Genomic DNA, 14,653 nt, shown 5'->3' on the forward strand with positions numbered 1-14,653 from the left:
AAACAGTCCCTTAAAGTCACATCTCGCTTTCAGTTTCGGGCTTTGGTGCGTTTTGCACTCACACTACAAATGTACCGCGCCTAAGCCCGAGTGAACGGCGCTCAGGCACACCTCTTCCAACCGGACCAGGGCCGGCCAGGTGAACTGTGCCAGAGCCCAATTCAGCGCACTCACACTTCTCAAAAGATCTGGGAAACGGGCCTGGGCACGGTTCGGATAGCATTGTGTGAGTAGGCCCTAAGGGCTGCAAAGCAAACCTCATCCATATACAAAACAATCATAAAACAAATAGCAAAAAAAAAAAAAAAAGAACTTTAACAATAATGAATGTGATGATTTTTAGTCTGAGAAGGAAGCCAGAAAAATGTGCAATTTAAAAAAAGATGCATAAATCAATAATGACTTCTATGGGCAACCCAAATCAACTGAACAGCCATTCTACAGCAAACATACCCAAGGTGTGCTCTCTAGGGCTGCAACTAACGATAACTTTAATAATCGATTAATCTGTCGAATACTTTTTTTTTTAATCAATGAATCTGATTTTTTTTTTAAAGAAACGCATTAATTTTCAACCGTTTATTCAAAAAAGCTCATCCATGAGCTGTTATAATAATAATAATAATAATAACAAAATAAAAAAAACTAAGTAGTTTTGTCCTGTTTTCAGTCCAAATATCTAAATATTTTTAAATCAAGATACATACTAGACCTGAAATAGCAAAAGAAATTATGTATTGTTTACAAAAAAAAAAACACCTAAACATTAAGTGATTGTTTTCTTAAAACAAATTAAATTATTTGTGAATTGGGTAATGTGAGAACGTTTCCTTCATTCCTAAAAAGCAGAAAATGCAGGACTCAGCTTTTTTTTTTTTTTTTTTAAAAAAAGAAGCACTTTTCCCACGATCCCTTACTGAGAGCTCTGCTCAGCGCAAGCTTTCTCTGGCTCAGCGCCAGACACCGAGCCAAAGCTCAGTTTGATTTTCTCAGTTGCTGCTCTAAAGGTAAACGAGCTACCGCTAACTTGTCATGCATGTCAAGCTGGATAACAAGTAAAACCTCAGCACCAAGCATCCAGCACCGTTGAACTCCCTTCCTCCTCATCCCTGTCTATGAGGCGCTGAACTCTGTATCAGTGCACGAGAGAGACCGTGTTCACTCCACTCCGCGCTTTACTAAAGTGTTTTTAATAATCAAATGTCCCCATGACGTGTGACACAACAAATTGATTATGAAATTCGTTGTCAAAGCTATTAGTAATCGATTTTATCAATTTAGTCACTTCGTTGTTGCAGCCCTAGTGCTCTCTCCTTAGAATGTGCCGCAATGTCTTCAAGGAGTACCAAGTGTGCCATGTTTCCAAACACAAGGTGAGACACAATAATATGAGGTTTACATTGGGATAGATTAGGTGATTGTTGTTTAATTGTAATATATTTAGTCCTCTAATTATACTGTATAAATATTTAATGTGGTTACTTTTCACCCACCCTGTAAATAAATACCATATCTAATTATATGCAGGGTTCTTTATACATGCTTATAAGGTCACAGGCGTACATGATTATTGCATACATGTGGTGTAAGTTGTTTTTTTTAATGTTTTTTTTTTTGTACATATAATAGAATGCCTTAAGACTGAGTAAACCACAAAGTAAATTTCATTTTTGGGTGAACAAACCCTCTCCTCACTTTAGTAACATTTAAGAATGTTTATGTCAGTAATGTTTTGTTTTTTTTGTTTATGACTTAGAATTTTTCATTAAAAATTTTCTTTAATACGTTCTAGTACAATTTGTGCTCGCCTTAGCCTGATACAATTTAAAGTATTTCATAGAATGTAAAAAGGCAAAATCTGATTTTTTTCCCAATATTGCACCACGGTGTAATTTAAGTCATATGTTCTTTATGTGCCCCCTTACAGAATTATTGACTTAATTATTTTACAATTATGTCTAAGATGTTGCATGTAAATATAGACCATTTTTATAGACCAAATATAGTCATTTTGGCGTTCCAAAAATTTGATCCCAGTTCAATTCTAAACAACATTTATTTTTTTGGCCTTTGCCTCATTATTAGCTAGGGGTCGTATTCTACTTCATTGGAAATCAAATAAGCCTCTAACTACAGTCCAATGGCTTTTAGATACCATACATTTTCTAAACTTGGAAAAGTAAAATGCTCTTGGAAAACTAATTTCTTTAAAGTGTCGATGTTTTATAACTTACTTTAGCTTTCTTAAGGTCTTGCCGTCCATTTAATAGATGCACTCTCCTTCCTTTTTCATTTATTTATTTTATAGTAATTTCATTTTTGTTTGTTTTTAACTATTACTATTTTATACAGTTTAGTTGTAAATATTTCCTTTTAACATTGACAATGTACCTGTACACTTTTATTACTCTTGTTTCCATTTTCTTTTCCCCTTATAGTTATTATCTTTTTTTTTTTATATATAATTTTTTATATGTAATGATAATGATATGTAACCATTTGTACTGAAATAGTGTTTGTTTTTTCACAATAAAAAATAAAAAAAGTATTTTTTTTACATTCTCTTTATTGTATTTTTTACATCAGTACAAATAATAGCTTACATATGTATACTTTTTTTCCCTTTTAAACAAAAAGTAGTAACATCATGTTAGTATTACACTTAAAACTAAAAAAAAATACAGAAAAAACGTGAGGGAAAGAGGCAAAAAACAGAAAGAAAAAAAATACTAAATAAGGGGGTGATTTTGAGGTGCTTCTACTAGGGTTCAATCACTGCTCTTTTGTTAATGTTCTCAATAAATGGATTCTATATTGCATGGAAATTCTTACTTTCATTTTTAAGGGAAAGTCTCAGCTTCTCAAGTTGCAGGCAAGACATGACATTTTTTATTATTGTGGAGCAACGTGAAGGATCTTTTCGTTTCCAATTCAGTAAAATCAATCTATGTACCAAAAGGGTTATAAATCGAAATCACTGTACATAGATTATTAAATTATTCTGCATCTTTACCAAACCAAATATAGCTAAAATAGGCCCGGGGTATATTTGTTTTTCCACCACTTCTGATATTATTTGAATTTTAAACTGGATTCCAATAATTAACAATTGTAGAATAACTCCAAAACATGTGACCAAGCGAATGCCGGAAATTTTGAATCAAGCAATCTTTTAATTAAATTTTAATTTTTTTATCAATTTTCGTCATTTAAAAAAGAGAAGTATAAAAAGCAACAACAAACAGCATGAGCTGAGGAAAATCTGATAACAATTCTTTTACTACAAATCGCTGAATTTCTACATAAATTTCTCTGTATATTTTTTTAATTAAGAAAACAATGATTAGCTGTATGATATTCAATAAAACAATGAAAAATAATTTGGGCTAATAACTTTAAGTAAGTACTATTTACTATGCAATAACATCTGTCATTTCACAATCTGGCATCATGTACTGTAGATGACAGATGCTGAAAACACTAGAAACATGCATGCTTAAAAATATGTACAGTAGTAGACAAAACCACATAACTTAATCACTTTTTATCTTTGCACATGCATTTAGATGTAGCTTAATATTGAAAATGATTCAAAGGTTATTTATTTGAATCACTAAGTCCTACAAAACACCAAAATAATATAAGCGAAAGAGACATTTGAAGTGAAAATTCTATATTAATTTCAATTTAATTGTTACTTCAGACAAAAGTAGCTTTCTCAAAAAGCTGACTTGTTGACTTGTCAATTGCTCAAGCTCCTCCCATCATTTAACATACACTCAATCTCAATCAAATACCAGCCCTCAATCAATCCCAGATGTGCATAATATTCATCATCACATACAAATATCAGACCTGATTACTTTCTTATTGATTACTAAACACATGGCAATGGTCAACAAACGCTGTGACTCACCAGGGTCATTGTGCGAATGGGGCACAACGAAGACTTGGAGTGGCTCATTGTCCCATTCATTCTCCTGATAAGAGATATCAAAGCCTTGTTTCCACACCCCGCCATCAGGGTTATCAAAGCGGAGCAAATCATAAACATCCAGCATCTGAAATAAAGCACATCAGAACACCATTTTTAATTGATGCTGTCATAATTCCAACTTTTTATTTCATTTGAGATATGTGCAATAGCCTATTTTTGAAAAACATAAAATACATTGCTCCGTGTACATTTCATTGCACGTTTCAGATGACAAATCCACCAGAGGGATCTGTCAAAACTTCTCACAATCTGTAGTAGACAAGTCTTGACTTTTTCAGAAAAAAACAGTTTAAAAGTCATAACAAACTAAAGATCTTAACAGAGCAACTTAAACATATGCAAGAATAAAGTACAAGAAAAAACTGTAGAAAATACAAGGTGAAATAATAATAATAATAATAATAGATAAAGTTATTGCACTAGATAAAGATTAGTGTTATTGCATCCAAACTCTGGAACTTTCTACCACGCTCACTCCGCTCTGCTAATAATATCTCTGAATTCAAATCCTTACTGAAGACTCACTTATTTTCTGAATGCTTCGCTTCTGATCTGCCAAACTGACCACTTAATCTGATCCACCACTACTCTGCTCATATGTCTCTTAGGTCTTGTTTGTGTAATTCCAGTTTGTTATATTTGACCTCATGTATGTTTGTTTATCTTTTTGTTGCATTCCTTGTAAAGTGTCCTTGAGTTCTGGAAAGGCGCTATATAAATAAAAATTATTATTATTATTATTATTATTATTATTATTATAAATATATGAATGATAAAATAAATAGATTTAGGGGTGGGTTGGAGGGAGCTTACAATTCAAGTATTTGGAATAAAATCTGTTCAAAATATGACAGGAATGGTCTCCAAACTTTAAAGAATCTATTATTTGAGCCTTGGGTGCGACTTTAGATATGCTATGACATTTTCTACCCATTTAGTATGTTTTGGGGGTTTAGTTGACTTTCACTGCAGGAGTATAAGCCTTCAGGCCAACAAAGAAGAAAAAGGCTAGTGCATTTAATTGACCTGCTGGTAGTCCAAGGTTTTCAGGTGTCACACCAAATATTGCTATAGTTGGATCTGGTTGTATCTCCTTTTCATTTTCACAAACTGAAGTGCATTATTTAGGGTACATTTTGTTATAATTTCAGTTACATGAACTTATATTAATTAAGGTAGATTAATTTGATGATTTAGAACTATGACCTAAAAATAAAAGCCTCAATTAATCTAACACTTTGCTTCAATTTTGATTATTAAACAATTATTTTATTTTTGATGTAATTGTTTGTTTTCATTTTACCTTCTCATCATTCATTATGTTTTCATTTGCACTGTAAATATACTCAACTATTACACATGTCATTTTCTAATTATGAATACTTTTGATGAATAATTTTTAATAAACATCAGTGAACTAAATATCTCATTTTTCTAAATATCTAATTATATAACTCGGTTATGCTGCCAGTTCATTCTGATAATGTGACTACTTATAACTTGGGGAATAAGCTGAAGGAAAGCAAGTGAACAATACATTATAACTCAGTATAAAAAACTAAACTGTTGCTACTAATAATATGTCAGGTTTCTGAAAATGACTTACATTTTTTGCATTTGTTCAAACTGATCTGAATTGAAAATGCGGATAATAGATAAGCGCAGGCCCGCAAGCCTTTGAGTCGCACTGTTTTTGTGAAAGAATGAAAGAATACAATTTTCCTGATGTATGAAAGACTTGCATTCTCTATTTTTTGCATATTAACAAAGTATTCACCGTGCTTGTCAGGGAAACTCTCAAGTTCTTGGTTTGTTCACACGCAGTAATATGTTTTTAAAGGGGATGTATCATGTATTAACAGAGTTTAAAAAACAAATAACGGACATGGAGAAATTGTCAGTTAGAGGTTATGAATTTCAGTTTAGGATTCTTTTCAAATAATCCACCAGACCTAATTTGATTACAAAACCATATACTTTAGTTTATATATATATATTTACTGCATTTTAACTTTACACTCAGATAACAGAAGTATAAATTTAGTGTTAAGCAAAGAACTGTATAAAACAATGCTTCATTTGTTGATAATATTTCCCTGTAAATATCATTAGTCTGAAAAGGAACAAACGTTAAAGGTGTCTTTACTGCCCCTTAGCATTTTTTTTTACCTAAACTCCACTCAAACATATGTTGAAGTTTTTGCAGTTTCAGAAAATATATAGGCTGAAGAAAATTTTTCCAATAAGCCCTTGATGCATATTTCTGTTCAATTAATTAGTATTGTTATTGAATTATCACTTTTTATTCGAATGCAAGAGTCAGCTCACAATATAATACAACAATATCTATTAATTATTAAAAATCTATCACATTTTCGCGGTGATTTCAGGCCAGGGCAAAAGAAAGTGTTGATAAAATTATTAAATGAATGAGTCTAATGGCACATTTTTTGATTGGCTTCTCAGGATTTCATCTGTGATGAATATACAGGTGTGTGCCAAAAAATTAGAATAGCAAGGGAAAGTCCATTTATTTAAATTACTCGTTTCAAAAGTATAACTTGTGTGTTCTATTAGTTCACTACACACAAAGTGAAACGTTTCAAGCCTTTATTGTTTCAATTTGAATGATTATGGATTAAAGATGAAAAAGCACATGGACCTCCTTTTGCAATGATTACAGAGGAGATCAGCTCAAGTTGTTTTGATATCGGCCTTCAGCTCGTCTGCATTTCGGTGTCTCCGTTCTCTAATCTTCCTCTTGACAATAGCCTATAGATTTTCAATGAGGTTTAAGTTAGGTGAGTTTCCTGGACAATTGAGAACAGGGATAAAGGGATACCATGGTCCTTAAACCAGGTATTGGTAGCTTTGGCACTGTGTGCACGTCTCAAGTCCTGCAGGAAAATAAAATGATCATCTCCAAAAAGCTTTTCGACAGCTCTAGGAAGTGCTCTAAAACGTCCTGGTATAGAGCTGTCAGTGCCGTGCAAAGACTTTGATGTGCTGAAAAAAACAAAAAAGGCAAATGGACTGTGCACTTCATAAAAAGACAATGGACCCACACCAGCATATGGCATCGCTCTCCAAATTATAACTGGCTGTGGAAACTTCACACTGGACTTTAAGCAGCTTGACTCTTGTGTCTCTCTGTTCTTCCTCCTGTCTTTGGGATCTTGATTTCCAAATGAAAGACAAAATTTGCTTTCATCTGTAAAAGAAGGGAACACTGCACAATAAACCAGTACTTTTTCTCTTAAGCCCAGCACAGACGCTTTTAACGTTGTTTTTGGTTCAGTAATGACTTGACACATGGACAGCTGTAGCCCATGTCATGCAAATGTCTGTATGTGATGGTTCTTGATGCTCTGACACCAGCCTCAGTCATCCTTGCATGACAATCCTCTCAAGGCTGTGGTCATACTTGGGCACCTTTTCCAGCCACATTTTTTCCTTCCTCTTAACACTCTATTAATATACTTAGATACTGCACTCTGCGAGCATCCAATTTCTTTTGCAATTGTCTTAAGACTTTTAAAATCCTTTTAAGAGTTATGGAGGGTTCCAATGATGGTCTTCTGCACAACCGCCAAGTCAGCAGTCTTCCCCATGATTCTGAAACATACTAAGCCAGACTGAGACAATTTTAAGTCTTTGTGTGAATTAGCAGACTAGATTGAGAAACAAGAAGACTACAATGTTAAACTTTGTCTTGATATTCTGATTTTGTGAAATACTGGATTTGAGTTTTTCATCTTTAATCCATAGTCGCTAAAATTGAAATAAATGAAGGCTTGAAATATTTCACTTTGTGTGTAGTGAACTAATATAACACACACGTTATGTAATGTAACTATTGACAAACACCACACAACACAGGTGTTTCTGTTTTTCTCTGTGACAGAAAAAACAAAAAAAAATCCAGTTTGGCAATAAAAATTGCAGATGCAAACGCACATATGCAAATATATGCAAAATTTAGTCAGCTGTCAGTGACAAAAATTCAGAAGATGTTTCTCAACCTCCTCACAGCAGCCAGTGGGGTCTCTCTAGTGCTAATTTATCCGTATTTACTCTAATACTGCTCTGGAAAATAGACTTTTAGAAAGTTTTCCCACTTTTAAAGGAGGCTGTATACAATCGATTTTCTCTCTGTCTGCTTATACGACTTTCTTTTTGAATTAATGAGTCTCTTCTTGATTCACCTTTTAAAATAGTTAACCATCATGCTGTTAATACCGTCTTCTTGTGTACATTTTATAGTAATATAATTATAAAAACATTTTGCTTTGGAGGAAGATTGTTTTAACAACTCTATCAACCGCTTTTTTATTTTTCTCATTCTTCATCTAAAATTATAGTATGTAAACTATGTGAAGATCTAATTTACTGAAATGTCTTAAAACACCATCATTTTAGTAACAATATGCAATTATGATTTTATTTTGAACCGATAATCCCTCTTTTATCTCATAACTATTTCTTCAAATATGCACAACTAAAAAAGCATGACTGATTTATGCATTTTGTGCCCCAGAGCACTCAAAATTAAACAATACGATTACATTATCAGTAATGATTTACCAACTGCATAAATGTTAATTATTTTAAGGGTTTAAAGTGTAGTCGTTTTTATCATTAAGTAATCCTCTGATTGTTTGGAACAAAATGTAATCATTTCATATTAAGCAAATGAGTCAACTGCATTAAATAAACGCTACTGAAAATATAATGACACTGATATGACAAATTAATACAATCTAATTAACATACAATTAACCACAGTTTAGCATTCAAATGCATTCATTTGTTGGCCTGTAAAGTAGTTCATATATAAATAATTTACTTTTTAGATTTTGTTCAAACATCAACTTTGTACTATTAGATGTACTGTAGTTAATGCGTAAACATGTATGCATGTAAATACATACGTTAGAACCATTCTTTTCATTAAATACAGCCTAATAGAAAAGTTTTGACTATAAAAGATTACTGTAATATGTTTTAAAAATTATCATGCTCATCAAGACAAAATGTAATAGATTATAATACAGTAAAAACAGGGATATTGTAGCATATTAGAATTAGATGTATTTTTAAAAAACTTAATAATAATAATACATAGAAATGGAAGTACTAATATATTGCAAATGATATTTCAATTATATTTATATATATATATATATATATATATATATATATATATATATATATATATATATGTGTGTGTGTGTGTGTGTGTGTGTGTGTGTGTATTCACAGTTAGTCTAAATTTAAAGCCCTCCTGTAAATTTCATTTTAAATATTTTCCAAATTGTGCTCAATAGAACAAGGAATTTTTCCAAAGGATTTCCTGAAATATTTTTTTTTTATCTGAAGAAAGTCTTTGTTTTATTTTGGCTAGAATAATGCAGTTGAATTTTTTTTTTAACCAATTTAAGGTCAATATTATAAGCCCCCTTGCGCAAGATTTATTTGATTGTCTACAGAACAAACTATCGTTATTGACTTTCCTAATTATTACCCTAACTTGTCTAGTTAATCTAATTACCAAGTCAAGCCTATCAATGTCACTTGAAGCTGAATAATAGTGTCTTGAAACATATCTGGTAAAATATTGTGTACCGTTATTATGACAAAAACAAAAGAAATCAGTTATTAAAAAGCTAGGAGAGTTAATATTTAAGAGTTAAATGTTGATTAAAAATTAAAAAGTATAAATTTTTTTGTGATTGTATTAGGAAAGCAAGTACAAAATTTTACCCACTGCCCTGACACAGCAAGAAGAAGAAATTCTCATTGTTGAGCTCTAAAAGTAAACAATTGGTTCACTTAATCTTAAAATGTCTTTTCCCTCTATACCTGTACTCCATCTGCTGCTTTAGAGTAGGTCTGTCCTGCAAACTGGCAGTCATCTGAGAGGATGGGGAGCAGCGCAGGAGCAGGGGGCAACAATTCCAAATTCCCCTGACTCATGTTCGCTTCAGGAAACATCTTCCCATCTTTCACAGTTTCCCTCAGGTTAATTACAGAGTCTCTTATGTTGCCGATGATCTCATTGTTCTCCGCAAGCAGTCTCTCTAAGTGGTCTATTTTGTCCTGCAGAATACCAATCTGTCCCTGTAGAACACAGAAAAAACCCTGAGTAACACTTTTAACACTGACCTGGGTGGGATTATGTAGAACTTCAGCACAAAATCCAGACAATGACTTAACAGTTACTACACAACACAAACACAAATTACTCAAACAGGGTTTCTACAGGTTTCCCCAAGTCAAACTTAAGACTTTTTAGGACCTTTTCAGACTTATATAGGGCTAGATGTACTGTAATTAGTCACGTTTTAGCCATTTATTTTAAGTTATGTGTTAAAACAAGCAGGCCTTAGTTGTATACATACTGTACGTTTTTGTTCAACATAACTTAAAAAACTAAATGAATACTAAATTAAAAAGCAAATGTTTGCACAACAGACTAAAGTTATAATATTAGTTATGAGTAGCTATAAAACTTTTGAGATGTGTTGTTTGTGATTGGATGTGTCTTGGATCCACTCGGTAGCCTTACATAAACAACGGAAAATTAAGACCCCTTTAAAAAGATTTATGACCTACAAGACAATATTTCAGTGAGTTTAAGACTTTAAGAGAATTGTCTTTTTTTTATTTAAGACATTTTAAGACCCCACAGATACCCTGTTAAAAGCACACTGTTTATGAAGCTTTCAGAGTTTAAAAATAATCATTTGTATTTGTACACAATACAAGAAGTCAAGTTATTTTTTGTTGTTCTTGCAAACTTGCATAGGCGACACGACTTTTGTTAGGTTGTGTATTTCATACTTTATTTAGTGGATCACAAACCAACTGACAAGTACACTTCAAGGCTAATCTTACAACGTCCACCTTCTCAAAATGATTGAAAACAATAAAATAAAAAATACTATAGTGTTTACTGAACATTATTATATATTTAAATGTATAGAGTACATATACTATAAATGTATATACTATAGTATTTACCACCCCCATGTAATGGTACAGCAAACTGTAGTATTACCTATCATGAACTGATAAACTGTAATAAATACTGCAGTATACAGCAGTTTTTACTACAGTAAGCTGTGGTGTATACTTTAGTATTTATCCAATAACTTGTATAGAAAATACAGTATTGGGTAATTTGTTTACATTACTGTAGTGCTACAGCTACTGCCACAACAGATTCATTCAATTACCTTTCTATAGTATGTTTAAAAAACATTAGGGGTATTTACTATGAATGACTAACTTTGTTTAATGTTTGCACTTCGAAGAAATTTGGAAGAAAAAAAACAACTATCGACGCTAAGGACAGCAAGGAAATGACCTTTGAGATCAGTTCACCGTCCAAAACTAAACTAATCTCTCTTTTAAGTCGACTTCAAGAGTTTCGTGATGTATATCAATGAATTACAAATAAAAGTCACATGATCAAAGTAGTAGTGATGCGGAAAATACGGTTACCGATCACAGCCATTTTAATTCTGTGCATGTGTATTATTTTAATACATTAATGTCACTTGGAAAGAAACCATCAAACGAGTAGTTCAAACAACTGAAAAGTGTATTTTCCTCAGCGCATTCAGCAGTCTGAACACACACACAAAAATCATACATTATGTTTACAATTTATGGATAACGTCAATTATAAGACAGCGGTCGGTAACGTTACTTACGTTCTGAATCCTCTCTCCGTTCGGATTTTTGCTGTGATCAATATGATCCAACATCAGGTACAAGGAAAATACCACCACACAGAATATGGCACTGCCAAAAACTGTAAACTGTCTGCTGAGCTTCATTTCTCAGACAAGTCCAGCACATTCACACCAAAGGCAAACTTTTAAAGGCTTGTGTCGAGCGGTGGTCCCGTAGGTGACAGAAGGCAGAAGTGAAAAAGAAAGCTCTTCTCGCCAGGAAGAGGAGTTGCGCGGATTGGGACACCTTCCCTTCTCTGTCTCGCGGTGGAAGAAATGTCGCGGTGTGAGTCCACGGACTGAATCCAATGCGATATGTCTTCAAAGTTTTGACGATGCGGAAGAGTTTGTGTGATTCAGCAAATTGTGACGGTCTACAGGCAAAGGAAAAGCGTCAACCCTGCCCCCTTCCTGCACTCACTACTGTGCCTCCGACAGAGTAAAAGTGAGCGTGGAGTTGCGCCGCCTAACGAGTGAACACATCACTCACACAACACACACACGCAAACTCAGGTGAGCACATACACTCAACAAATTTACGTCTGCTGTTTGTTCAAACTACTTAAAATGAGCTGAAACAACACAACTCTTTTTCGTATTAGGTTTCCACTTAAATGTCTAAATACTAATAGGTTAACTGAATTTCTTCATGTTGTCCCAACACATATCAAAATTGTTTTAGGTGTACATTTCAGTCAAAATTCTACCCTGGTTTTGCTGCTTTCATCATAAGAGACAGAAAGAGAAGTGGTTGGCTTAAATTATTACACCCCCACAAGAAAATGCATATTTTTATCAATGTTTTGTAAATATAGCTAAAAAATTATGCATTTAAATAAAACTGTTTTATTAAACATTTATATACATTCAAATCAGAGTTTGTTTACCTGGCATCTTTAGGAATAGAAACATAACACATTTAAAATCAAATGAGCTATCACAACAGCAAAATTTAGAAATTGTTTGTTTTTCTTGATTCATTCCTGTTTTTAATTTGTCTTGTTTTATTTTAATTTTATATTTTTTTCCGGCGACGCAGTGGCGCAGTAGGTAGTGCTGTCACCTCACAGCAAGAAGGTTGCTGGTTCGAGCCTCGGCTGGGTCAGTTGTGTGTACTTTGCATGTTCTCCCTGCGTTCGCGTTGGTTTCCTCCTGGTGCTCCGTTTTTTCCTCACAGTCCAAAGACATGCGGTACAGGTCAATTAGGTAGGCAAAATTGTTCGTAGTGTATGAGTGTGTATGGATGTTTCCCAGAGATGGGTTGGAAGCTGGAAAGGCATCCGCTGCGTAAAACGTGCTGAATAAGTGGGCGGTTCATTTTGCTGTGGTGACTTCGGATTAATAAAGGGACTAAGCCGAAAATGATTGAATGATGTTTTTTCCTCTACATATTAATTTGGGTGTTTTTGTCCTGTTTTTCTTTTTTGCTTTGTTTTTTTCCCGCTACATCAGTTTGGGTGTACTAATTTTGCAGAGTTATCTTTAAGTTTCTTTTTGTTAGATTAGTTCCAGTTTTGTCTTTGGTACTGACTAATTAGTTTAGATTATTCACAAAATGCAGTTTAGGTCTAAAAATACAAAATCAGTAAATGCAAGATATAGGTATAAGTTATAAGTGCACTTACAGAAAACTATGACAAATATTTAAAGATGGATGCACTATCAACATAATATACAGGTTGTATTAAGTAATCAGAGATTTACAAATAAATGAACAATGTACAGGTTACTATTAATAATCAGGAATGTGCAAATAAATACAAACATAATATACAGGTTGTTATTTAGTATAATCAGGAATTTCAAATAGATATGTAAATATCATAAATTTACAAATGTATATATGCACCGGATATTTACATTTACAAACGGATATATTTGTAACGATATTACTGTATTATTGTAAGGCATCCTATAGAAATATGGCGTTTATGTAAACCAGGGCCAGAAGAATCTGCTGACCTCTTTGTGCTATTTATGCACAGAATTTGTAAAAATATGCTAATTTATGGCGAAGGATTTCAAGAGTGTAAGAGCTGACAACCTACACACAAAATAAAAAAACTTTTTTTGAAGACATAAAAACCAACTTACAATTAGAACCATTTGTTTCATAAACAAAGCTACAGCAGGTTTCTCATATAATACATCCATTAATAGACAGAAAATATTACTCACATTTTTTGTAAATTATTGAAATACTTGCATATTATTCTGTAATCACACTGAAATTAATATAAAAATTAATAACTATATATTTACATGAGTAAACAAGTTAAATGATAGGCTTAAAAATTAGGGAAAAAATGTGGATTTCTGCAGGTGCAGATTTTGTGTGGGTGTAATGATGCCAAACATTCATTAATTTTCCTTTGGCTTAGTGCCTTATTTATTAGGGGTCACCATAGCAGAATGAACTGCTAACTCTGGCATATGTTTTATGCAGCAGATGCTCTTCCAGCCACAACACAGTACTGGGAAACACCCATACACTCTCACATTCACACACACACTTAAAAACAATGGCCAATTTAGTTTATCCAATTCACTTTTAGCACATCTTTGGACTGGGGGAAACTGGAGCACTCAGAGGAAACCACGCAAACACAGGGAGAACATTCAAACTCCACACAGAAACAACAACTGGCCCAGCTGTGACTCGAACCAATAACCTTATTGTTGTGAGGCAACAGTGCTAACCACTGAGCCACCATGCAGCCCATAAATAAACATTTACTTATTAACTGGTGTTGTTTCATATTTCAATATATTTGCAATTCATTTTGAATTATACAATTATGGTGGCCAAAAGAACTCAATCGTCAAGAAAATACATGCAAATAGAAAAGAACAAAAAGATTGAGAGAACATCTTCAAGTCCAAATTCTCACAACACAAGATAAAACAGAAACGTGCT

At 33.1% G+C, this 14,653-nt stretch overlaps 1 protein-coding gene across 1 annotated transcript in view; it reads right to left on the reverse strand.

Annotated features, from left to right (window-relative positions):
• man2a1 (mannosidase, alpha, class 2A, member 1) overlaps nucleotides 1–12,221 on the reverse strand; it is a 134,784-nt gene extending 122,563 nt beyond the window's left edge. Inside the window, 3 exon segments of the mRNA NM_001110027.2 lie at nucleotides 3,917–4,061; nucleotides 9,860–10,117; nucleotides 11,716–12,221. Of these exon segments, the coding sequence (NP_001103497.2) occupies nucleotides 3,917–4,061; nucleotides 9,860–10,117; nucleotides 11,716–11,841 (529 nt within the window). The 5' untranslated portion in view covers nucleotides 11,842–12,221.
• Nucleotides 12,222–14,653: the final 2,432 nt, after the last annotated feature.

This window comes from Danio rerio, chromosome 5 (assembly GCF_049306965.1).
Source record: "Danio rerio strain Tuebingen ecotype United States chromosome 5, GRCz12tu, whole genome shotgun sequence".
Taxonomy (NCBI): domain Eukaryota; kingdom Metazoa; phylum Chordata; class Actinopteri; order Cypriniformes; family Danionidae; genus Danio; species Danio rerio.